Below are 23,987 nucleotides of genomic sequence, written 5' to 3'. Positions count from 1 at the left end.
TGATATGTTTTTTACATCGGACGCGGATGTGTTCGTATACTTTTTTTTCTATACGCTGTTGACAGTAACATTCTTTTTGCTCGATGTTCGATGTCGCGCGCGCGCGGGAGGCGGCATCGTTTTACTAATTGCTAGTTTTGGCTGCTGACTGGAAGTGGCTTTTGAGCTGCTGTGGAAATATGGTAGGCTGATTGGTACTCTTGAGACTCAAGTATTAGCGATTTCCTTTTGTACATGTTCGGCTGCCTCGCTCGCATACTGCATGTAGCTGTTAACACTATTGTGCAAGCGAAGGATCTGCTAATTTCTTACAGAACAAAATGACAACTCCTGTGGACGACGAAGGGTTTGTTCTGCGCATTCGGGGCCTTCCGTGGTCAACGACCAAGGAAGAGATTTTGAACTTCTTCACCTCAAAGGGTAAGCGCGCCTGTTATGCACATGTAAAAGTAGCGACGTTTCTGGGAAGTTTTAGCTTGCTGTGTCATATTTTAAACGTTTAGTTTAAGCGTTGCACTGACTCCATAAAGCGTACACCTCACGATAAAGCTCGCTTAATATGACTTCAGCATCTGGTGAGGCGTTGCAGAAGGTTCTTGTGAATCGCAAGAGTAGACGTAGGTAACTTGTGTATGTAGGTCAGGTCGAAAAAGCCACTAAGCCATTTTATGCATGGTTGTCATGAAGATACATAATATTTTTATGTTGACTTTGCTCTTGCTGTGGTGGCTTACTGACTGCTGTGTTGTTCAGGGTGGGTTTTGATGGCTGTGTTTCAATTATTGCAAAATGCAAAATATACCACTGTGTAAGATTTGAGAGCATGGGAAAAACCTCAAGTGTTCAAAAGTACCACACACCATACATTGGTGCTTGGTACTTGCAATAAGCGCCCTGATAGTTTGCAGTGGGCTCTCAGAATGTCATTTCTCTATTTTATGTTGCGACTGTGCTGGTGAGTTCTACACAGGCCTGAAGTTTAAAGGTAACATATTTTTTGCTTCTTCTGCAGAGTGCCACATCAAAGGAGGCATTAATGGAGTGCACATGACACTTTCAAGAGAAGGCAGGCCCAGTGGTGAAGCATATATTGAGCTTGAAAGCGAGCAAGACATGGAGATAGGCCTGCAGCGTCACAATGAGCACATTGGTCACAGGTACATTGAAGGTGAGCATATTTAAACCATTTTAGGTTTGTGCCTTAATGAACTTGTAATGTTTGCTCACAAGTTACAACAGCAGTCGGCAAGGGTATGCACACATCATCCACAAAAAGTGCTTGCATTGATCATGACTGTTGCCATTGCTGGTCGCAATTTCAACTTTAAATGATGCTTACATTTGTTAAAGCTCACGTGGGAAGTCACAGAAAAGGAATCTTGGTGGTTTTTAGACCTGAAGTTGTCTCTTTCAAGTCAACATGTTTGTTGGACGTATGAACTACGAGCAAAATGCTGTTTCCGCCGGTTTCGTCAGCCCACAGCTAGGTAGCCAGGAGGGCTGTCGCACATGCATGTACCGTATTTGCTCGAATCTCGGCCGACCCTGGAAATTCGCAAGGCCAGGAAAAAAAAAAAAAAAAACTAAACCCGAACGCAGGCCATCGCTTCTGAAGCACAGTTGGCGCAGGCGTTTCGCGATCACGTGTTTAAGGCACGACTACACTGCATGATCGCTTCCAGAAAACTGACCAGCTCGCGCTCTGCCACCTCTGCGTCACGCGACAGGAAGAGAGAGGGTGTCAAAGTGTGTGGCATTTGCCGACGCTGTAATCATGTGACCCGATCCACCTTTGCCCGCCTTTGCTGGCGTGAAATCTCGCCGGCTCGATGACGACCCTTGCTGCATGAATGTGGGACTGTAAGATTTCGAAACAATGGACAGTACGAAGCAGACGACGCGGTTGGCCTGAGTAGCCATGGGGACCACCACTTTGCCGCTGAGCCTGAGCGACCTCGTCACCATGCAGCTACTGTAGGATGTCGCGAAAATGACCCTCGGACGCGCGTGCAGAGCCGTCTGCATACGGTAGCCTGAGATCTGTGCATGGTGAGCTGCCATGCCACTAGCGCAGCCTGCCGGGCCTTTAGGTAGGTGCCGGCTGCGGTCAAAGCATGGTACTGGAATCTTAAGCCGACCCCCCCCCCCCCCACTTTCGCACACCGTTTTTTCGAAAAAACATCGGCTTAGATTTGAGTAAATACGGTATGTGGAATGCACTCAGTAGATCTTGTCCCCATGCCATTAATTACTTCACAGTGAAAATGGCTTCTTCGGGAAGAAGCTGGTTACCCAGCACACTTGTTCATCCTGGTGTCTGAGATGCTGTGCAAGAGGACAAGATGAGGTGACACTGTTGGTGAAGCACAAACAAGGAAGAAAGTGGCACACATCGCGGCCTGAATCATGTGTTTGGACATGGCTTAAGAAAGTTGGACAGTGCACAATAATTGCCATTGGTTTTAATGTGCTGTGCAGACTTCTATTTGTGTAGGCATGCTGGGGTGCAACAGCGATGCAATTTCGTTTTCTGTGCCAGAACTGCAATATTTGTCGAAATTGCACCACGCTGCGCCAAAACGCCCCAGGTAACCACATTTTTAGGTTGCGCTAGTTTTAGCCTGGTTTTAGTGCAGAACGAAGCCTGCATTGGCGACCTTATGTTGGGAAAGGCACCTTCTCTAATCCAGTCCGATCCAGTGGCGCTCGACTCAAACAAGACATTAATCTGTTCCGGCGTGTTTGCTGGTGGGCCGATGGGCCTAAATGAAGTGTTTGCTGCTGGTTCAAACACTGCTTTACAGGGTCATTCACCATGAGCAAAGGTGAGCACCCATTTATGTGGAAGCACGGCATAAAGAAAGTTAACTGACAAATTGGCCCTTTGACACGTACTGCAAATCTTAGTGGGGATGTCGTTATTGTTAGGTGGCGTCCGGTTCAATACTGCCTTTGTTCAACTAGCAGTACTCACGTGCACGAATTCGCGAGTTGTATATACAGTAAAGTCTTTTTAAATGTATTGACGAGGAAAGTGTTGTTCAGAAAAGTGCTACACGCGAAAACCCTGACCGCCTTAGCCGAACGTGTTCGTCAAGGTACTTGTTCCCCCCCAACTAGCGGTGAGGCCGACACCACAATGTGCTGAGAAAGGCCTTCTGCTTTTTGGTCACTAAACGCTGTACTTGTGTAGCATTGGCATTCTTGTCAAGTACAACAAAGCCAATATGCATGGGGATCATGTTGCTACAACTGCCTTTTCATTAGCAGCTTAGTAGAACATAGCCTGTCATTGCAAAATTAGTTCTGCCTGTAATTAATTATATCACATAAGGTGTCATGCTGCTAAGCTCGACGGTGCAGGTTCAATTCCCGGCCATGGCAGCAGCATTTCGGTGGGGGAAAAAACAGTTGTATGCTTGTACTTAGGTGCACAAGATGGAAATTCGTATGGAGTCCCCCACTACAGTGTGCTTCATAATTGCATTGTGGTTTTTTTCACATGAAACCCCAGAAATTATTGTGCAGTTAAATATCAGTCCAGAAAAATAGATTTGCTCAAAAAAGTGTTTTATTCCACAAGTAGCCTTAAAAGGACATTAATACATTGTTACATGCCTATCAGTATGGGTTTCTATCCGTTGCTGCTGAAACTGTACAAATAACAGGACACAAGGAGAGGGGACAAACCATACTGCTAACTGAAACAAGTAAGGGGCAGGTCTCTTGTCATGTTCTTTGTGCCATTTCCGTGGCAAGTATGAACCCAAATGGGCACACTTTTGCATTCCAGCCACTGTCATGGTTTTGCTGTACATACACAAAAGTACATCTATCAATACATGCGCCAAATATCCATCCCTTAGCAAATGAACAGGGTTCAATTACACTATTATGGGCTTCTTCAGATCAGTTGTGCAGTACCACTGCCCCTGTTAACACAGATGTTCGCATTGTTGGCACAATTTGAAGCTGTTTGGTGGTCTTGAGCGACAGTTGCTCGAGGTGTTAATCAGCATGTAAAACAAGGCACAATACGAGACTCAAATTAAGCTTTGCAACTGTGGCTTGGCTTGGTTTGTCCCATTGTGTTTGTGCAGTCAGAATTGGCAGATGCATTACACTTCAGGGGGCACTCGGATGTATACCAGAATTAATATATTGCTCCTTCTGCGACTAATTCATCACGCAGTCATGAATAGGGAATCTGTTCTACTGAAACATGCTTTGCAAGGCATTCAGGTTTTCACTCGTCTTGGTAATACAGTCAAACCCACTTATAACGATCCCACATATAACGATCTATCGGTTATAACGACCATATTTGGGTGCACTTACGATTTTCCTATGCTAATCATTGAAGCTGCGTCCAGATATAGCGAACATTTTTCAAAGCCTCCTACTTTTACAACGAACATTTGAGACGCGGTCGCAGTAAAAATATGGCGCATACGAAGCGAAAAAAAGTTAAAGCATGCCTTCTAAAGCGTGACAGGGGCCCGCGCTCGCGCGTGCCCCGCTCCCGTTTACTCGCGACAAGATACCCAGATCAGCGAGCACCGCACGCAGATTTCGGACGCTGCGAGCGAGGTCGCTCACTTTCGAGGCGTTTCTTCAGTGGTAGAATGGCAGTGAGGAAAAAAAAAAAAAATAGTAGGCAGCATGAAGCCTTGTGGTCAGCTTTCGCACGGGGACCTTTCCTGACGCCGTTCTCTGTAGCTATAGTATACGACCGCCTGCGATAAACCAAACAATGCCTTGGAACGCAAGAAGGCATAAATGCAAGAAGTGATAACCGCGATAACTTTTCATCGCAAAAAGGTTCACTGCGTCCCTAAACTCGTCGACGCCACAATGTGCCGCAAGAAGTCGTAGTCTTTTCGGTAACGGCAGAGACCGGTCGATCGGTGATTACGACTTCCGCGCGATTGCGGCGATGCCTTCGCGGATAAGCATCAGAAAAGAGCGAAGGCGAGGTGGCGGCCGTCGATAAACGTGCCGTTATGCCTTATAGCCGACAGCCTTATCACAGTCATCTGTAGATATCTGCTCGGCTGCGCGTGTGGCGTACGCCGTACACTGCGGATTGACGGCGGTACGAGCATGGCCGTTCGCAAGTTTGCCGCCGCCGCATCGTGCGAGACCGCTTTAAAGTGCGCGTCGCTTTGTAGAAACGAAAGTAGCTCGCTGTTGTTGAGCGGCGCTGGCATTGAGAAACGTCGATGCACTGACAGCGAGCGTATACTGCGTGTTTGACTAGGTGACAACTGAAGTGCGCCGCACATCGTCGTGCAGGGCCGCGAGAGCATCGCGGAGACGTGGTGCGCGTTGCTTGGAAAATGCTTGTTTTCGCCGCGTTGACCGAAGAGGCTAGTCGCCGCATCCGTGCACGATCCGGAGTGAAGCAAGCACGAAGAACGTACATACAAACGCGCGCATACGGCATACAGCAAGCGGCCCGGCAGTGACTCCGCGACCCGAGTAAACGACGCGCTGCACGCAACTAGCCAGGGACGATCGGCTCCACATCGCGGTACCTGCGCTTCGGTGAAACGGTGTCAGCTCATTGCAAAGGTGGTTAATTCACTCGTGAGCACGCAGCGGGCGTCGCTTCAAGACGCGAAAAGGCTTAGCTTGTCACCGAAGGGGTTGTTAGCACTTTAATAAAAGTGCACAAAGGAAAAAAGAACGGCTTGGCCGCAAAGCGCACGTTTTTAAGGGCGAGTCCATATACAACGAACTACTGATATAACGACCACTTTTCGCGACACTTTCGAGTTCGTTATAAACGGGTTCGACTGTACGTGTATGGGGTAAGCGATCGTGTCATGAAGTTGAGGGTATTGCTGTCTGGCGACTGCTGTGGGAGTTATTTGACTATTGTTTATGAATTGCTGGTAAAATATTTACTTTTGTCGACAGTGTTTAAATCAAAGCGCAGTGAAATGGATTGGGTCGTGAAGCGCAGTGGAGCACACCAACAGGACTCTCTCAATGATGGCTGCGTCAGGTTGAGAGGCCTGCCCTTTGGTTGCTCCAAAGAAGAAATCGCACAGTTCTTTTCAGGTAAGTTTCTTCATTAAGTAGTCTCTTAGGTGAGAGAGGTTTTTCTGCGGCAGTGATTGATTGGCCTGCATCATCACTGGGGAAACAAATAAATGTAGAGGCTTATTATGGAGACATTGTGGCAGGAGGAAGAAGCACTGCTGCATTGTGCTTACCTGCACTTGAAACCTAAGTTCCAGTAATGCGTACCTTTTAGTGAGCACTTAGCCGGGAAATGGGCGTCACTTGTCTTCAGTAAGCCTTTATGCAGCGCTCGGAAAGGCACTTTATGTATTGCATGTTTTGTGAACTGGGCTGCTTTCTGACGACGTTAAGGGGTTGGGGGTTCTGGTCTGTATACAGCAGAAAAGAAAAGCGTCCTTTAACTTGTTTGCATCTTGTAACGATGTAATTACCTGCTGTGGGAGGAGTGTTCTTTGCATCTAGTGGTGAGGCAGCTGATATGGCGTTGCTTTAAAAGTTTTTATGTTCGAAATGCAAAACAAATTCGACTGCTAGAAGTTAAGATGGAGCTGTGAGCATTGTTGCATGGTGGCCTTAATTTACAGCCGTGTTGTGGTGCATTGTTGATGAGTTAGTGTGCCTCTTTGTGTGCAGCGAGAGCAGAGCGAGTGACAATGTGTTTTTCTCCCATTCTGGGCCTTATTGAAGGGTTGGAGATTGTCCCCAATGGGATTACACTTCCTACCGACTACCAGGGGAGGAGCACGGGGGAAGCTTTTGTGCAGTTTGCCACACGGGATATAGCTGAAAAGGCGATGGGGAAACACAAGGAAAAAATTGGGCACAGGTGGGAACAGAGTGCTACCAGGCGGTCAACTCGTTTGGGCCTCCATTTCTCTCTTCATTTTTCTCGTCTCTCCTGTGCCAATTCTGTGTACCATGCTCATTTATCGCTGCTTGTATTTTGGCGTGTTGGAGCACTTTTTCCTTCAGAAACGTTAATCTTGAGTGCTGCTTGCCTAGCTTTATCTATTTTCACTGAATCTGGCAGAGCTAACTTGAAGTGAAAACAAACTGCATTTGTGTAAAGTTAATTCTTGGAAAGGATAGCAATGCTAGTGTTTGAAAGGTGTGAATGCAGCTTTCTTGTTTCACATTTTGGTTAGAGCACTTGAAAAGGGATGTGTCAAGTCTGGAAGAAGATTGCTGACTGAAATTATAGCAGAAGGTAGTCGTTCATTTATCTTACATCTATATTACTTCTATTGCAGTTTTCTTACTTCAGTATACTCTGCCTTGTTCAGTGTGCATTTCTACACATTGAAAAGATTTTAAATGAATTTGCAGTCTCTCTCTGCAATTTTATTGTGAGCCAAGCAGCACTCAAAGATCTGCCATTTTAGCTTTCCTACTCCTGTTGTAAAATTGAGCCTTTGTTAACGCAATATTCAACAAACTTAGTGCCGATAGACACTTCTCCAGCCTTACATCGATTAGCCACTAAGTTGTGCTTTAATAAAGCATTTTCCTGTTTGTATCTCGCATAATTCGGCGTAATTATTCTAACAACTTTTCTTTCAGTCTCTATTGTGTCTCGCCTGTTAGAAGGAAAAAAAAAAAAGCTTCTGTAAAAGTTACTGCAGTTGATATCGCTGTCAGGATGTTCAGCTTGTCGCATGCTGTTCATTTCACATATAAGACATTTCTATGCTCATAACACTTTATTAATGATTTCCTAAAACTTACTTGTTTAAATACTGAAGGGCATCTGACCAAGTTTCAACATAAGAAAACGCTGCTGCACAGTGAGGTCATGATTGAATGTGTGGACTATTTATCATTGACAAGACTGAAATATCAAACAAATGCACTTGTGCTTTGTTTGGAATATGTACCTGGAATATGTGTATGGATTGCATGTGTACTGAATAGTTTCATTGGAGGCATAGGCTCTCTTCTTGCAAACAGTACAGTACGAACAGTGGCAGATACCTGCGCAAGGAAACATTTGCCCTATAGGTGTTGATACTCGTCCTTTCAAACAGTAACTGGACAATGCTTGCCTGGCGTTGCCATGTAGTTGCCTTTGAGCAGTAGAACCGTATTGCTTTTTTAAGTTTTACTTGCTATCTTGCTACTCGCACACGCTTAACCAAAGTCCACAAACTTCAGATTCTGGGCTTTTGCTCATTTTTTTTACTATTCCTGCGAGAAACGTTAACGCGTTCTGCACTCCAAAAACAATTGCACCCCTTGGGAGTCGTTTTGTCTCTGAACGATAATCATAATCTCACTTAAAAGGCCCCAAAACCACCTCCGATATTTTTTTTTTTTTTTAACATTTCAAACGAACACATGCATTTAAGTTAAGAATTCCGTCACAATCGACAATGCCAAACGCAGCAACGCTATGCGCCACGGGCGCACCACAAAATTAAAAAAAAAAGGATCCATCTTGTGCTCCTCTCCGGGCCTTTCCGGTATCGCTAGCGCTGGCCATGACGTCACCTGTCGAAGACGCAGATAGTGACATCACAAGAACGTGTTCCTGTGCTAGCAAATACACGTGCTCCCTGCTCTTCTTTCATTCGTGACAAGAAGCTCTTGGAGAGAAGGAGATCAGAGCTGACGAGCTGAGCGAAGCGAGCGGGGGCTGTTTCATTCGTCAAATGCCTATAACTCTATTACGGTACCATTTTGCAGTATCCTGGCGGCTGTGTGTTTGTTGTTGACTCATGCACAACTGCGGAGCCACTAAATTTTGACCTCTGGGTGGTTTAGCGGCTATTTAGGTTTTCTTGAAAAACTGCACTTCTTATTTTTCTATCAAGAATGCCATGTCACACTGGTAGTGCACAGACCATTCATGACTTGAAAGTATCAGGCGTGCAGCGTTAAAGCAAGAAAAGGCATGCAACATAGATTACAATTATTGTCGGGGCACAATGACTCCAAAAAGGGAGCGTTTTTATAGCATATCAAGTTCTGACTACATTGGTTGCGGGTCCATTAAATCTATTTAAATGGGTGTAGTAAGCTTCTGCTCAAATGTGTGATGATCGTGGTGTAAGGCGGGACCCTGCTTCAGAAACATATTTTTAAAAATTTTTAGTGGATTTTTATAAACTTCTCACAGTTTATGTGCATTCGAACCTTGTTCTATTCAAATGCATATAACGAAATAATGGATATAACAAAGTAAGTGAAATTCCCTTTCAAAATTCGCGTGACAGGAGTTCGGTTTACTGAGAAATGAACAGGAGTGCAGAATACAAGTATGAAACCAATATTGTCAGAAGCACTTGTTCCATTTAAGAGATTTCTGTGTGCTGGGAGTCTACTGTACTTGCATTTGAAACCTCATTTTAAAGAAGTAAAATTGACCTGTCTCTGAAACCAAAAAAATCCCCACGTTTGTGCTGACCATAGGGCGTTATAGCGGCGACAGTAATACCGTACTGTTTACACTATCGTATTACCGTTCTGTGTTAAATGTCGCACATTTGGAAAACAATTAGCTGCGCGACTTGCTTGCTGTGTATGGTTATTATAGTGTCCAATGCAGGTCTTGCAGATTAAAATAGTGACGTGCTGCCATGACGGTGGGATATTTTCGCACTTAGCGCACGTTAAACTGACACTGCTAGAACACCTTTATATAGCTTCCCACTGCCTTCCGTACTATTGCAGTCTCATAAAATTCTGTTCAAAAAACATAACATGTTTTCTTTCCTGAAGGGCTTAGTATTTCTGGATGTCCATATAAGTTGAACAGAGTGTCAGTTGCATAAAGTATTGGGCCATAAGGGCTTTCCTGATCTGACTGTGCAGCATCTCTCTAATATTTGCTGGCTTGCTGTTACTTGTTGATTGTGAAGTTAACCAAGGTGGATTATAGGCTACTGTACATGTCTGCAGTTGCACAAAGCTTTGCAGCATTATCCTTCTTGAATGTTTGAAGGGCTTCCAGTAATTATGATATAACTAATGCACTTTTGCATTTAGATACCTGACTGCTGTGTTGTTTAGGGCATGATGTGTCGCACCTAAAAAAAAATCTAGTTCATATTTAGTTTTGAACCCTGTTGATAGGTTTTTATAGATGGCTATGAAAAAGTAACGCATGATTCGAAAAGATTAACGTCTGATAACTCTTCTGGCAACAGTATGGCAAAAAGCTTCTTCTAAAGAGACTTTGAAGTTAAATAAAGAGCAGACTTTTAAAAACACTAAAGAGAGCTTTAGAATAGGTGCAGCCTATCTTTTTAAGCCTCAGAGATCTTCGCATACAATGGCCTCAGGTCACACAGGTTCAAGATTTAGAATAGGCTACTGTGAATTACCAAGCCACTACGACTAAAAGCTGATACAGAAACACTCCTCAGCAAACATGGTTTTAAATTTTTTCAATGAAAAAAATAAAATCACTGGTAATCACCAGCAAGGAAATTGTATTTAGTTTCTGGTTTGTCTTTAATAGAAAGCCAAGTTTGAGTGCCCTAGTGGCTTTAGGTCTCCATGTCAACAACTAATATTACTGTGGTGATTTATCGCCAAACATTTTTCATGCGTATGAGACAAAAGCAAGCAATAGGCTACATCAGCATCTATTTTTTAATGTTATGAGTTATTCAGAAGTCAGTCCTGTATGGTCCTGGATGAGAGTAGACTGCAGCAATGTGTGTCGCCGTCCATTTCTTATTAACTGCAAAAATGTAGCAAGTATCTGTCAGCGAGGTTTTACCGAAGATTTTGAGAGCTCGTGTTGCAAAATTTAGATTCATTTTTAGTACATCCCATCTGATACCATAGTTGTACCCCTTCTCTCACTGATTTTCCTAGTTGAGCCAAGGCAGTGCATTATGACTTCATTGTGGAAATTCTAACTGTATTGTTTTATATGTGAAATGGCACAGCACCAAACGATGAACTACATGTGTTTAATATTGTAGGGCTACTTTACATTAAAAATAGGTAATATGGCAAAGCTGCTAAACAAGACTTAAAATTGAACACACCAGTAATACCTGCTCTCCAAGTACCCTTTGTTTTGCAGCTTTGTCAAAAAAAAAATGCAGACAAATAGCACTAAAATGTAATTGATGCATATGTATTTACTTTCTGGCCCATGCTCATAATTGATTAGTCTAGCTTAATTTAACCTACTTTTCTTTATGTTAAGTGCTATTTTTTCTACAGCTAAACTTGGCAAAAGGCAGCGCAAAATTGAAACAGGACACAAGACGAAGGAGGCACGTTATCGTGCCTTCTTCGTCTTGTGTCCTGTCTCAATCTTGCGCTGTTTTTTGCCAAGTTTAACCATGAACCAATTAGCCCAAGCCTCGACCATAGTAAGCTTTAATTCTTCTACAGAATGTAGTTTCCTCTGTGTAAAGAACTGGTTCCTCTAAGGTATAAACTGAGCATATTGCAGAGGATTAATTTCAAAAGACAAGTGGACAAGGAGATGTGCTTACTAGTTCTTGTGTCCTATTCAGTTCTGTCAATGTGCAGACCTGCGTGTCCATATACTTTATGTGGCATTTCCAGTTTCTGCCCCAACAGCTTTACGATACATCGGTCCCGCTGGTTCTCAAGTTGTGCAGGAGAACTTGATTAAGCAGAAAAGTCTCCTGTGATATTTTGGCAGTGCATGTTTTTAAAAAAAACACGTGGCATTTCTTTGCATATATTATTGCATGCAGAGGTTGTGAACAGCACAGTATTTTTAACTGACCTGAGTGAAAAAAGCACAGTTTGAGCTTAACATAGACCCTTCTCAATAACCTCTACTAAACTACTACTGACACTTGTGTTGTGAATTTTTCATGGTACTATGCTGTGCAGAACTACTTTGTGGGTGTGGAGCCCTAAACAGCTGCGGTGCTACAAGTCTGTCAGATATGTTTCTTGTACTTTACTGTAATTTGGTCATATACCTGTGAAGGGTTCACAAAACATAGTTATTTAAAGGGCGTCTTTGTGTGTGTGTGTGTGTGTGTGTGTGTGTGTGTGTGTGTGTGTGTGTGTGTGTGTGTAGATAGATAGATAGATAGATATTTTTTATTGAAGTGCTATGACAGTAGTGCTCCTTACGTCTTCGCACACAAACTATACGTCCTGGAGGAAATGAAGTCAAAACTGACTATCGAACTCTCGTAAATCAATCAATGCTATAACGTCAATGCATAAGGAAATATACGGCTACGCCATATAGTGAAACGCTATTTCACGATCTGGCGCTTCGTGCTGAGGGTGGCAGCAGTGATCTGCTGCCACCAGACTCGGCGGGCTGTATTATATCAACGTTGTCGCACAGGAGTTGCACTATTGCGGGGTTTTATTTGAGCTCATTATATATGACACTGCATGCCGCACACTTGAACCGGAGATTTCCAGCTGGCCCTACGACGTACACACTTTTGCAGAAATTTCAAATGCATTGTTTTCAAGTCACATGCACCCTGTCATTTTTTAGTCAGTGCTGGAAATTGCGAAGTGGCGAGGGGCATACTGTTATATATAATTATTGCGAAATCTCCACATTACATTGAAGAGACTGAGTCGTTATAGTTATAATTAATGAGATTACGTAGAAGTTCAAGTGCCAACGTGCGAACCGCGCACTATGCACACACAGCACACGATCTGGATAGATTGTGAACTTGCCTTTCCATCGGGAAGGAACAAAGACGGCAGTGCGTCGGCTTTGAGGGGATACCTCTTCACACCGAGGCCGAGTCGCTGCATAAACACGGAACTGAGCGCGTAGTCTTCCGGCTTAAAGTTGACTGCAAACACGTATGTCCTGCCGTCGATGCGATACAGAGAGTCTGATGCACTGCAGCCACTCGGCGCGCCTGCTGCCTTCCAAAGGCACACGGTGTCATATTTTCATTTGTTGCCAATCGCTGGACTTCCAGCCCACAATGCAGCAAGGGCGATTCATGATGTCAGACAAAAACCTAGTGATACACACTGGTCGCGCAGCTCATGTCAACATGGAGCGCGTGGCATCACATGCAGTTGACGTTCACTGTGCGCCGGAAGTACTGAAGCCTAGTTGTGAATTGCAATTGTGTTCGCTTTATTAGTGACTGGTTTTTAACGAAAACAAATTATAAAGAGTTTGAAAGATCACGAACAACATTTGTTTGCAGTTATGTCGAAAAAAATTACCTGTGACGTGTACTGCGGGTCCAATCAGATCAGCCGCCTGCGTGACGTCGCACTTCCAATACGACGCACACTGGAAGTTGGCGGCTTGAAAACGCGTTTGGCTGAGCTGCTGTGATCGATGGTAATTCGCAGCTTTAAAGCCTTGTAATTGGGGATGGCTGAATAGTGATTTGGTCGAATAATTTCTAATCGAATAGTTCGAATAGTATTTACCGCATATTATTAAGAAAAAATTTGCAGTGGCTTAGCTCTGCTATGCCAGGATATACGTAGCGTTAGCAAAGGTTCAGCTGATTATTCTTAGCTTTCCAGATTGTGTAGGATTATTAGCCTTCTTCTGTTCATTCTTCGTACGCTGAACCACTAATTGCCAGGCAACTACTTCGGGATCCGATGAGATAAGCTTCTCGGCTCTTCTGCACCGTTGAGCACCATTTGCGTTCTCCTTCTCCATGGCGTTACCCACCTGCAAACGCCAGTCAGAGGCGCTATCAAGCGGCTCCAGCACAATGTCAGAGGGCGACTGCACAGCGAAGGCGAATAGCTGCACGTGCGCTGGCGCCAATACATCTGCCAAGGCTACGACGTCACTCCTCTAAAAAGCGCAGACCGGTGGCGGCGAGTCGCGCTCTGCGGTGGCGGAGTCTGCGCACGCGCCGCCGCCAATTTGTCTGCCACTGCTACGACGGCACTCCTCCCGAATGTGCAGACAAGCAGCGGCAAGCCACGCGCGGTGGTGGCGGAGAGCGCGTGAGATGCCGGCTCCGGTGAGCCAGCTGTGTGACATCACTGATCCTCGCGCATGCGCAGCACGGCTCTTGACCATCCACGCGAAATCGGCTCCGGCTAAGCAAGTGTAGCTCACGCTACAAAATGAACGTTTTTGTCATGACCCTTGCACAATATTTTTTAGGATTGAACTAGGTATGAGTGAATGTCACTTTTTTGGTTTGAAATGAAGTGGAAGCAGCCTTGAATAGTATCAAGATTTGAATAGCAGTAGGGTGCAAGTTATATGTGGTGCAATATGTTACAATTGAAAAATTACTATACTTATCGCATATAAGCCCATACAGTAAAAGCTCGTTAATTCGGATTTCTAGGGACCAGAAAAAATGTCCGAATTATCGAATGGTCGAAATAAGCACAATAAAAAATTACACCATCTCCCGCTAGGGGACCATGAGGCGATGCGAAGCCGGAGCACTTGCACGATCGCGTTCCGTTGGCGTTCGTTGGGCATGCTACCGACCTCGCGTCGTGGAACACGAAGAGGGACGCTACGCGCCTCGTATCTTCCATCTAGCCTGGCCGTTAATTCTCACAGGGCGAGCGGGGAACGCGGTCGACAGGCGGGCGAGAGGGGGGCAGCGTAGGAGAGGAGAGAGAAGGGGAGGGGACGCGCATGCGCTCGAGCTCATCGCGGCGTTGCGCAGGAGAGAATTTCGGCATGTCTAGCCCGCGTTTGAAGAGTGGAAAGGGGGAGGGGGAGTGGAGAGGTGTGTGGAGAGGGTATGCGCATGCGCAGTAAGGGTGGTCACGCCGCACACCACCGGATTGAGCTCGGCCTTAAGATACTTCGCATCTAAAATGCAAGTTTTTCAACATACCTTTACTTTACAAGGTAATCGTGGATGCGTCTCTTGTTTTCGAGCAGAAATTCGCACGGACAATTTTTCTGAGCCCTTCAAGGTGCTCAGCAGCTTGCATGCTGTCTGCAGTGCCAAAACAAAATTCTTTAAGGATGACGTGGGCTTCCGCGGCTTCCTTCACAGTATGAGGGGCCCTGTGTGGCTCATAGTGTGGCTGCTCCTCTTCAGGCTCATCGTTTTCGGATTCGTCGCCATGCATCACTTCCTTGACGATTTGCTCATCAGTCAGAGAGCCGGCAGTGGCAACGCCATCAATGCCGATATAATCGTCTAGTGTCACTGCATCAGGCATAAAGGTACATGCACACTGACGGGAAGCATGCCGCGGCGGCGTCCCGCCCGTCGGCGCCTCTGCGCGGCAAGCAGCAACACGCTGTCCACATTGCCGGCGCGAGAATCACGAGACAAGAGCGGACATGTCGAGGAGCGCGCACCCGCCGGCTTGCTGCCGGCTCGCGATTTCTCCCAGAAAGACGGAGAGGAGTTGCGCGGGTGAGGAGAACAATGTCTGGTTGCTATGACGATAGCCCGCGTGAGAAGGAAGAGGAGGTAAAGCAGGCGCTGATTGGTGGTTTGCTTGCGCGGCAGCCGGCGGTAGCGGCGAAAATAGGTCCCCGAGCGATCGAGTCGGCGGGAGAAAGATTTTGACGCTCCGCGGGAGAGAGAGAGAAAAGCGGCATCGAGCGAGCGGTGAGCGGCGGGCGGGAGAGTGCCGCGCCGCCAGTGTGTTCGTACCCTAACACTTCCGAATCCTGCCCGTCATCGGCACCGTCGTTCGGCGACACTTCGGCCACTGCGGCATCGCTGGAGTGGGGTACAACAAAGCCACTGTGCCTGAAACAGTTGACAATGGCGTGCGCAGGCGTGCTCTGCCACACATACGCGAAGAATGCTAACTGCGCTCAGGAGACTCACGTCGTATTGTTTGCCGATGTCATGGCACAGGAGCTACTTCTTGCCGGGAGAGCCCATTTTTCAGGGCACGCGAAATTTCTACTTTGGTGGTGAAGTCCTTGGCCTCGTACTTGGGCCGCTTCGCCGGCGTTGCCATCGGCGGAGAGTGCGTTCACATGAGAAGTCAGCACAAAGGCACCAGCAACGATCAAGCTAAAGGAGCCATACTGAATTGTTCCTCGATAAAACGGCAGTTCAACGATGCAGCACACCAACGGGAACAAAGCAACGAAAATGACACCGCACCAAACCCACACGCTATCACGCGCGAAGAAACTGCGTTCAACCAGTCTCAAGTCAAGCCAAGCCGATAATTGATGTCCGTGGCGATGCTGCGTTTGAGCTTCACTTTTGTTGGGAATGGTTCTTTTTTCGTTTGCGAGCCTCGCCAGCGGCCCGAAAGTCGCCGAATGATCCGATTTGTGGTCAAATCTGTCCGAAATAACATAACGAGCGCCCAGTCTCATAGAGTGATGCATATATTTACAGGGACCAGATGACGTGTCCGAATTAACCGATTTTCTGAATAACGAGAGTCGAATTAACGAGCTTTTACTGTATAACACGCTTTTAAACTTTAAAAAATGTGTACATTTAACCTTGAAGTGCGGCTTCGCGGCAGTGCAGATTTCCCCTGGATGGGTTGTTTCACGGCACAGGAACTAGACGCTGCAGTGAAACCACCTTTACAGGGGGGTGCAGTGAAATGTATACATATATCCGTTCATTTGGAATACTTCGAAATTTCGAATAATCCAAATTCGTATCGAAGCGAATTCGAACACTGTAATATTCGTTCGAATACAGTAGAACCTCGTTGATACGTTTCCGCTTACTACGATTTCCCGGCTCCTACGCTCGAAATCGCGAAAATTAAAAATAACCCAATACAGCTGTGTGTAATACGTTCCGGTTAATACGTTCCCGGAAAATACGATTATTCGGTAGCAACGTTCAGCACAGCGGAAAACTGCGGTCGTATGATACGTTTGTACTCGGAAACTCCCATTCAGGCGCGCAAAAGGGCCCTCTCGTGTACTTGTGAAGCGAGAAGCGGCAGACAGCCGCCACGCGGCGACGGCAGCTTCTCCGCAGTGCCTTTCCCCCCTCCGCGCTTTCTCTGCTTTGCACAATTGTCTCCTCCGCGTCTCTTCCGAATTGCTCGATCGCCGCTCTGTCAACCACACACCGGAAGGCAGGCGGCGACACTGGCCGTCAAAATCTTCTAACGGCTTGCCGTGGAAACACATGCCGCCGCCGCATCGCCACCGCTGCACAACACGCCGCAACCCGTAACCATAGCAACGTTGCCATTGTGCCCAGTGAATATGGCCAATAATTTCCCCCACGCTTTTCTCCCGGAGCGCATTTGTTTGTGGGTTGCTGCGCCCGGCGCAATTCCAGTCGGCGATTCTGCCTACCAGCGGGTCGTCAGAAGCTGCCAGAAAAGATTTGTTCTGGAAGATATCTGGAAAGTTTTTGGTTATCAGACGCCAAAACGAGACGATGCGCGCTCGCCGCCATCTTTTTGAGGACTCGACAGATCAAAGTGCAGGTGCTTAGGGGCTTCACCTTCAGTTGGCATTACGCCGGGCGTATCTTTAAAGCCCGTTCCGCCGTGTGAGATGGTGCGATTATGAGTGGCGGCGAACATAGCTCGTGTCTGAAGTTAAGACAGAACGCAAACTGATCAGCGCGAGTATGCAACGTAGTATGTGATTGCCGCGAACAGCTGTCGCTTTCGGGGACGCTTATCACTTTCGCGAGATTTCGCATATCGCGTTGTACCACGATTGTTTCGTGCACTGCGAAGAGTTGAGCTTGTTAAGCCTTTAGCGGGGCGGATTTTTCTTCACAGACGGGGCAAGTCACGCGTGATCTCGCGAACGTACGTTAGCGTATCCCAAATGCGTATGCTCGAGAATATCACTTCTGCTTTTCGGCAAACCTAGCCCCATATTTCCAAGCGGCAATGCAGAAAGGACCGACGCTCATGCGGCGCAAAGTTTCGTCTGCTGACATGGTGGTAGCGTTTCTTTACGCTTGCGCTGGTTGCCACAGAGTTTGATTTTGCAATATTCGGGTTGTCTCGGGATTTCAATACACGTGACCACGACGTTATTTTCGGTCAGGACCGGAACTAGCTGGCTGACCTCTGGCTGCCAGCGAGATGCCAGGAGTACGAAAATCGAAGAGTCCCTCCATGTTTCTTGAGAAATAAATGTTTTTTTCCCTTGCACCTCAATATGGCCTTGTCAGCCTCAAGTTTTACTGGATTCGGATCGTACGTTTTCCCGGATCATACGTTTATTTTCCGCGTTTTTTTTTTTTTTTTTCGGAAACGTATCGAGGTTCTACTGTATTCGAAAGGCCCGAATATTCGCCCATCCCTGTTTGTAATAAATTGCATAGTTTACGCACAGAGCTTAAATAGGTCTGTGAATGATCCTTAGGACTTGCTCTACCGGCCTGGTGTGTTTGTACAAAATCGTCAAAAGCATTTCAGGGTCCCTTTAAGGCATACCCATTTTTAGAAATCTTAAAAGGTACACAAATTTGAAATTTAATGGTGATATTAAAACTGATCACGCACGAAACACAGGAAACGCAGCCATTGTTACACCAGTCTGGGACTACCCATGAAAAGGAGGTGACGAAATTTGAATGAAGCCATATCTGGGCAGTATTTTGTCGTAGAAAGCACCGAATCATCTCACTCGCACCAGTGGATCGCCTTGCAGGCAGACAGAAGTGTTTTTTGGTGCCTGTTTATAGGTTAAGCACCACACATCGTACACAAAGAATAAGGGGTCTACTCAGGTATTTCAGATGAGGTGCAGATTTTCCTGGCCAGATTCTGCTTCAACGCACCTTGAGTTAAACTTCGTCACTTCATTGTCACGGGTAGTTCTGGTCTGATGTAACAGTGGCCGCGTTTCCTGCGCACCGGGCACGGTCAATTTCGATATCGCCTTTAAAATTGCCCTGCCACCGTGGTCTAGTAGTTATGGCACTCAACTGCTGACCCAAAGGTCGCGGGATCGAATCCCGGCCGCGGTGGCTGCGTTTTCGATGGATGCGAAAATGTTTGAGGCCCGTGTACTTAGATTTAGGTGCGCGTTAAAGAACCCCAGGTGGTGAAAATTTCCGGAGCCCTCCACTATGGCGTCTCTCATAATCATATCGTGGTTTTGGGACGTTAACCCCAGATATCGTCATCATCGCCATTAAAATTCGATTTTGAATATCTGAAGTTATGTACAACTTTTGTAGTCTCTAAAAAATAGATGTGCCATAAATAGTGGTGCCCTACAACTTTTCCATATAAGCAACTGCCCTCTTGTCAATAATGAAAAAGTTAATGCTTAATTTGTCGCTTTAGCTGTGTCAGCTAAAGTGACAGCATACAGCTTGTGTGTGAAGACAGGGGACTGTCATAACATTTTTATTTTAAAAGTCTGTATAAACAAAAAAAAACTCCATGTGTGTGTGTGTTTTAATATATATATATATATATATATATATATATATATATATATATATATATATATACACATACATACCCACACACCGGGTGTCCCAGCTATCTTTAGTCAAGGGTTAAAAGATGCAATATTAGAGGCAGGCGAGTGAAATCAGTTGCAAATTGCTGATAGTCACCTTGCGCACTACAATTTTTTATTTTGTAATTAATTTGTTAATTAGAATTTAACTAAATTGCTAAATATTGACTTTAGGCAAGAAATGAGACTTGTAAAGTTCAAGAGAGTCTTCAGAAACCCCCATTGCATTATTTGCGATAAAGTCTCACATATACCATTTTTTCTAAGCTGCAAGGAAAGCCCACGAAATGCGAAAAAAAAACATGTAACTAGCGGATTCGTGTGCAGTGGGCCTGCTGCTCTCAGCCGTTGTTTGAGCAAACGAAATCAGCTGCGACCACAACTCGTCGGCTCCGTTGCAGCGGTAGGCCGATAAGTTAACGGTGGTTTCTTGGCCAGCACTCGCTACAACTAGCACAGTCACGCGCGCTAACTGGCTGACGCAGGCCAAGAAACCACTGCCAACTTACCAGCACTGCTGTAATGGAGCTGGTGAGTCATGGCCGCAGCTAATTTCGTTCGTTCAAACCACGACTGAGAGCAGCACGTGCACTGCACACAAATGCGCTAGTCACATGGTTCTTTTTGTATTCCGCGGGCTTTCTTTGCATAGAAAAATAGACTGTTGGGCGAGTTGGTTTCTTTGCAGCTTGGAAAAAATGGTATACATGAGATTTTCTTTATCGCAAACAATGCAATGGGGGTTTCTGAAGACGCTTTCGAACTTTGCAAGTCGCATTTCTTGCATAAAGTCAATATTTGGCTATTAAGGTAAATAATCATAGTTAACAAATTAAATAATTGCAAAACAAAAAATTGCCTGTAGTGCGCAAGGTGACTGTCAGCAATTTGCAACTGATTTCACTTGCCTGCCTCTAATATTGTATTTTTTAACCCTAGCTAAATGTAGCTGGGACACCCGGTATGTGTATATATGTATGTGTGTATATATGTGTATATAATGAAACAACCATGGTGCATTGTTGCTGTGCTGCTCTTCCGAAATGATTTGAGGGTTCTGGTGTGATTGACTGTATGTGTGTTTGTATATAGTGCGTGTAGTTCTGTCCTAATGAAGTGTGTAGGTAATCGCAGTGTACTAATAAAGTAGGTAAGATCTTCAGAGCTGCTTGGCCTGTCCAACACATCTTTTCCATGCTGCTAAGTACTGTTAATTGCTATATACAGTATAACCTCGTTACAACGGATCTACTTACAACAGACATTCAGATACTAAAGACCAATTTGCGGCATTATGCCAACCTCCCTATCCATTGTTCCATTGATTGAGCTTTGTTTACAATTGATTCTGGTACAACGGACATTCGGATATAATTGGCCAAAATGTGAGGCCAAAAAGGGGGCCAGGACCCCTTTACAGCGGACTTTTCTACCACGGACATTCCAAATTAACCTCAGGTTTCAAACATTGCTTGGCATACTTTCGGGGCAGGAACAGCGTGCCGGATATCGACGTACAGATTTAAGAATGAAGGCTGCCGATCTGTCAGCGACCAGTTATGCCTAGCCGCGCCGACAGAAATTCGGCGCGCAGCGTGCTTGGTCTTGCATTTTGGGGTGCCGACGCGTGAAACTGCTAGCCGCTGCTACGAGCGGTCGCTGCACGGTGAGCTTGGACAGGGGGTACGCTGCCGAAGCGTAAAATGCTCATCTGCGGTTTCGTGGAGCCAGCAGGTGATGTAATTCGTTGCTTGCAATGGAGCACATTATGGCTTCTTCGCTTTCGCATGCCCCCTAGCGCAATGTTCTTGCCCGCAAAGTTCGGATTCGGCTCGTACATGAGCGCCGTGAGTGTAGCTAAGCCTAGCCACGACGTCGAGCAAAAGCTCGGTTGCGATGTGCATGGCCGCGGTGCCCGATGTTTCAAGTACGTCATGCATGATAGTGAGTACAAAGAGTTGTCCCTGGATGGTCTTCGTCACGGGGTCCCATGTGATGAGCAGAACCTCTAACTGGGGTCCGTCAAGTCGGTCCGAGACGCGCGTCTGCGATGTTCGTGACGAGTGCGGTGCGATATCTTGATTGAGCTTCTGCTTGAAGCTGCCAAACTAAAGCTTAATTATATTCTAAATGATCGTGGACCCGTGAACACAAAACAAGTGCGAACGCGTCAGTAAGCACCGCAATTTTCGCCAGCCGTGATCTCGTGATGCGCAAGCAGCAGACGACGCTCTCCCAGAGCGAGCATCGGATTGGCAGAAGCACCCAATCGGAGGCCTCGAAACGAACGTCAAACGTTTGCTTTTTGTGCGCTTGTTTCTGAATGAAGGAGATAGCTGAAGCGGGAAATGTGAGTACGGAGAAATGCTCTTTCCGACAAGCCCAGTATGGCGGCGTCCGGTTGCACCGTTGCGGAGCTATAATTACTTTTATATCAGCAGTTTTTTTTATTTTTGTGATTTCCGCATTAATTTTTGCCACCTTGGCAGGCGCAGCAAATTTTTTACAGCACGCCTTTGTAGTTTTCAGTGAAGATAATTTTGGAATTAAAAAAAAAGCTACAGAAACTGAAAATGTGACTTTCAGAAAATAGATTTTTTTTTTTTTTTCCCCTGCTGCAAAAAAGACGCGTCCCCCATTAAAGGGACACTAAAGGCAAATAACAATTTATGTCAGAGTGAAAGCTCAATGTATGACAACTTCTAAAACGGCAATATTATCAACAGCAGTGCCCTACTTACCGAGAAATTAAGCTGAATGTATCACATGATGAGTGCCACAAGTGGGACATTTTCGAAGTGATCACGATGGCGTATGAGAGTCTGCTTACAATGAATCACAAGTAATCAAACTAGCAGCAATACAAAAAGAACCTTCCGTGCATCAAAAGACGTAATAAAATTCTGCTTGTTTGTTTCCGTTCGATTCATGGAAAAAAGAACCTCTGTGGCGTTGACATGAGGAACGGCGTGCGTGGTTCAAAGGTTCCGTTTTCGCCGAACTGCGCTTCGCCCGGCGCCCTGCTTCGCTCACGCGGTCGCGTCTCAGTGGTAGTTTCGGGATCACGTACTGCCGCGTGTCTTTTGCGCGCTCCTGAAAGTCGCTCTGACAGAAAGTTCGGCAAAATGCCGCACGCATGTGATATTGCCGGATGCCCAAATGGTGCACAACGCCAGTGCTGCAGCAAGGAAACCGATGTGTCTTTTCACTGGGTGCCGCGGAATGAACCCTCTCGCTGAATTGGAGCCCAGCTTGGCGAGCCAATGTCTCGTCAAGTTCTCCGTCCACATACATTGCGGCGATTGCAACAAGCTTCGATGGCTTCGATGGCCGTTGTTGCTGCTGTGGGTCCCGCTACCTTTCGCTCTGCTGCTACTAGTGTCGGTGGCTGCGCAGTAAAGGCGGGCAACGTTGGGCACGGCAGCAGTGACGTATGAAAGTCTGATTTCAGGCGGGTGATTTGAAGTGCGCTAATGCGATGCGGACCACTAAAACGTGATTTCATTTCAAAATAAGCACTTCCTTGGCATTAAAGTTGCACTACGAGGTTTCTGGACTGCTATTTCAAAAATCAATGTCGACTTAATATTTGCCTTTAGTGTCCCTTTAAGAATAAATCCGTTCTTTGACTGTGTTTGTGACTCTCAATTCTCTCCGGTTATAACAGACCCATTCAGCGTTTACAAAAAAGTCTGTTGTAACACCACTTGGATTTTATATACTCCCTTTACAACGGACCAAAATCCTCTTCACTATAAAAGTCTGTTGTAATGAGGTTATGCTGTATAACCAAATTTTATTTACCTCCCAAATATACACCAAGGTAGCACAAGTGGTAGTGCATGTGTGTGTACAGAGACATGTGCTGATAGTATGTCACCTATTAATATCTCACTTAAGTATAAGCTCATTCGAGCACTTTATGAAATATTAGCTGTATGTTGCATTGAGTCGCCTGCATCACTTCGAAATATATATATCACATTAATGGGGTGATAAAACAGAAAGGGGGCCTAGTTGGTTTGGTTGCATAATGATAATATTGCGCACGCAACACAAAGACACAGACGAAAAGTTCACAAGGACCAGCGCAGTGAATTTGTGTTGCATGTTGTGGCTGCAGGCATATTGAATGTTATAACTGCCAATGAAGCAGCCGCATATGTTTTAAAGTTGATTGTGCTTGTTTAGTGCAGTAAAATGCATTCTAAACTGATATATATCTCCAATGTAAAATGCCATGCATGCAGCGTGGGCTGCCACTGTAGTGCGCAATCCCAGTAGAAGGTGTGAACATGTGCAGAGAGATCCAAGTATCAACTTTGCCTGTCTGAGTCTTGATATTCTACAAGGGGGACGGTGGGCTTATAAGTCTTATCCCCTTAGTCACCTAAGAAGAGGGGTCCGCAAAGTCTACCCCATACATTGACTTAATAGGGAGGGGCGATGGCCCCTTGCACTCCCGAAGGGGAACCCTGTGCACGCTTATGGGCCTGGAAATTTTCCTGTCGTGTGCCCTTCTTAGCGCAGTATGGTAATAGTTCCCCCAAAATTTGTGCGTCTTGAGCGGATTCGGTGAAAAACAAGGTATTGATATGGTTGTAGTGTGTTTGGGAAACAACACACATCT

The 23,987-nt window shown here is 45.8% G+C and overlaps 1 protein-coding gene across 1 annotated transcript in view; it reads left to right on the top strand.

The window, feature by feature from the left end:
- The window catches only part of LOC119402279 (heterogeneous nuclear ribonucleoprotein H), a gene marked incomplete at its 3' end in the record, with an annotated part of 42,522 nt that overhangs the window by 577 nt on the left and 17,958 nt on the right, over window positions 1-23,987 (top strand). The window contains 4 exon segments of the mRNA XM_037669420.2: window positions 315-420; window positions 1,013-1,168; window positions 5,923-6,066; window positions 6,718-6,856. Coding sequence (XP_037525348.1) covers window positions 321-420; window positions 1,013-1,168; window positions 5,923-6,066; window positions 6,718-6,856 — 539 coding nt within the window.

This window comes from Rhipicephalus sanguineus, chromosome 1 (genome assembly GCF_013339695.2).
Source record: "Rhipicephalus sanguineus isolate Rsan-2018 chromosome 1, BIME_Rsan_1.4, whole genome shotgun sequence".
NCBI lineage: Eukaryota > Metazoa > Arthropoda > Arachnida > Ixodida > Ixodidae > Rhipicephalus > Rhipicephalus sanguineus.
This window is presented reverse-complemented; position numbering and strand designations above follow the sequence as displayed.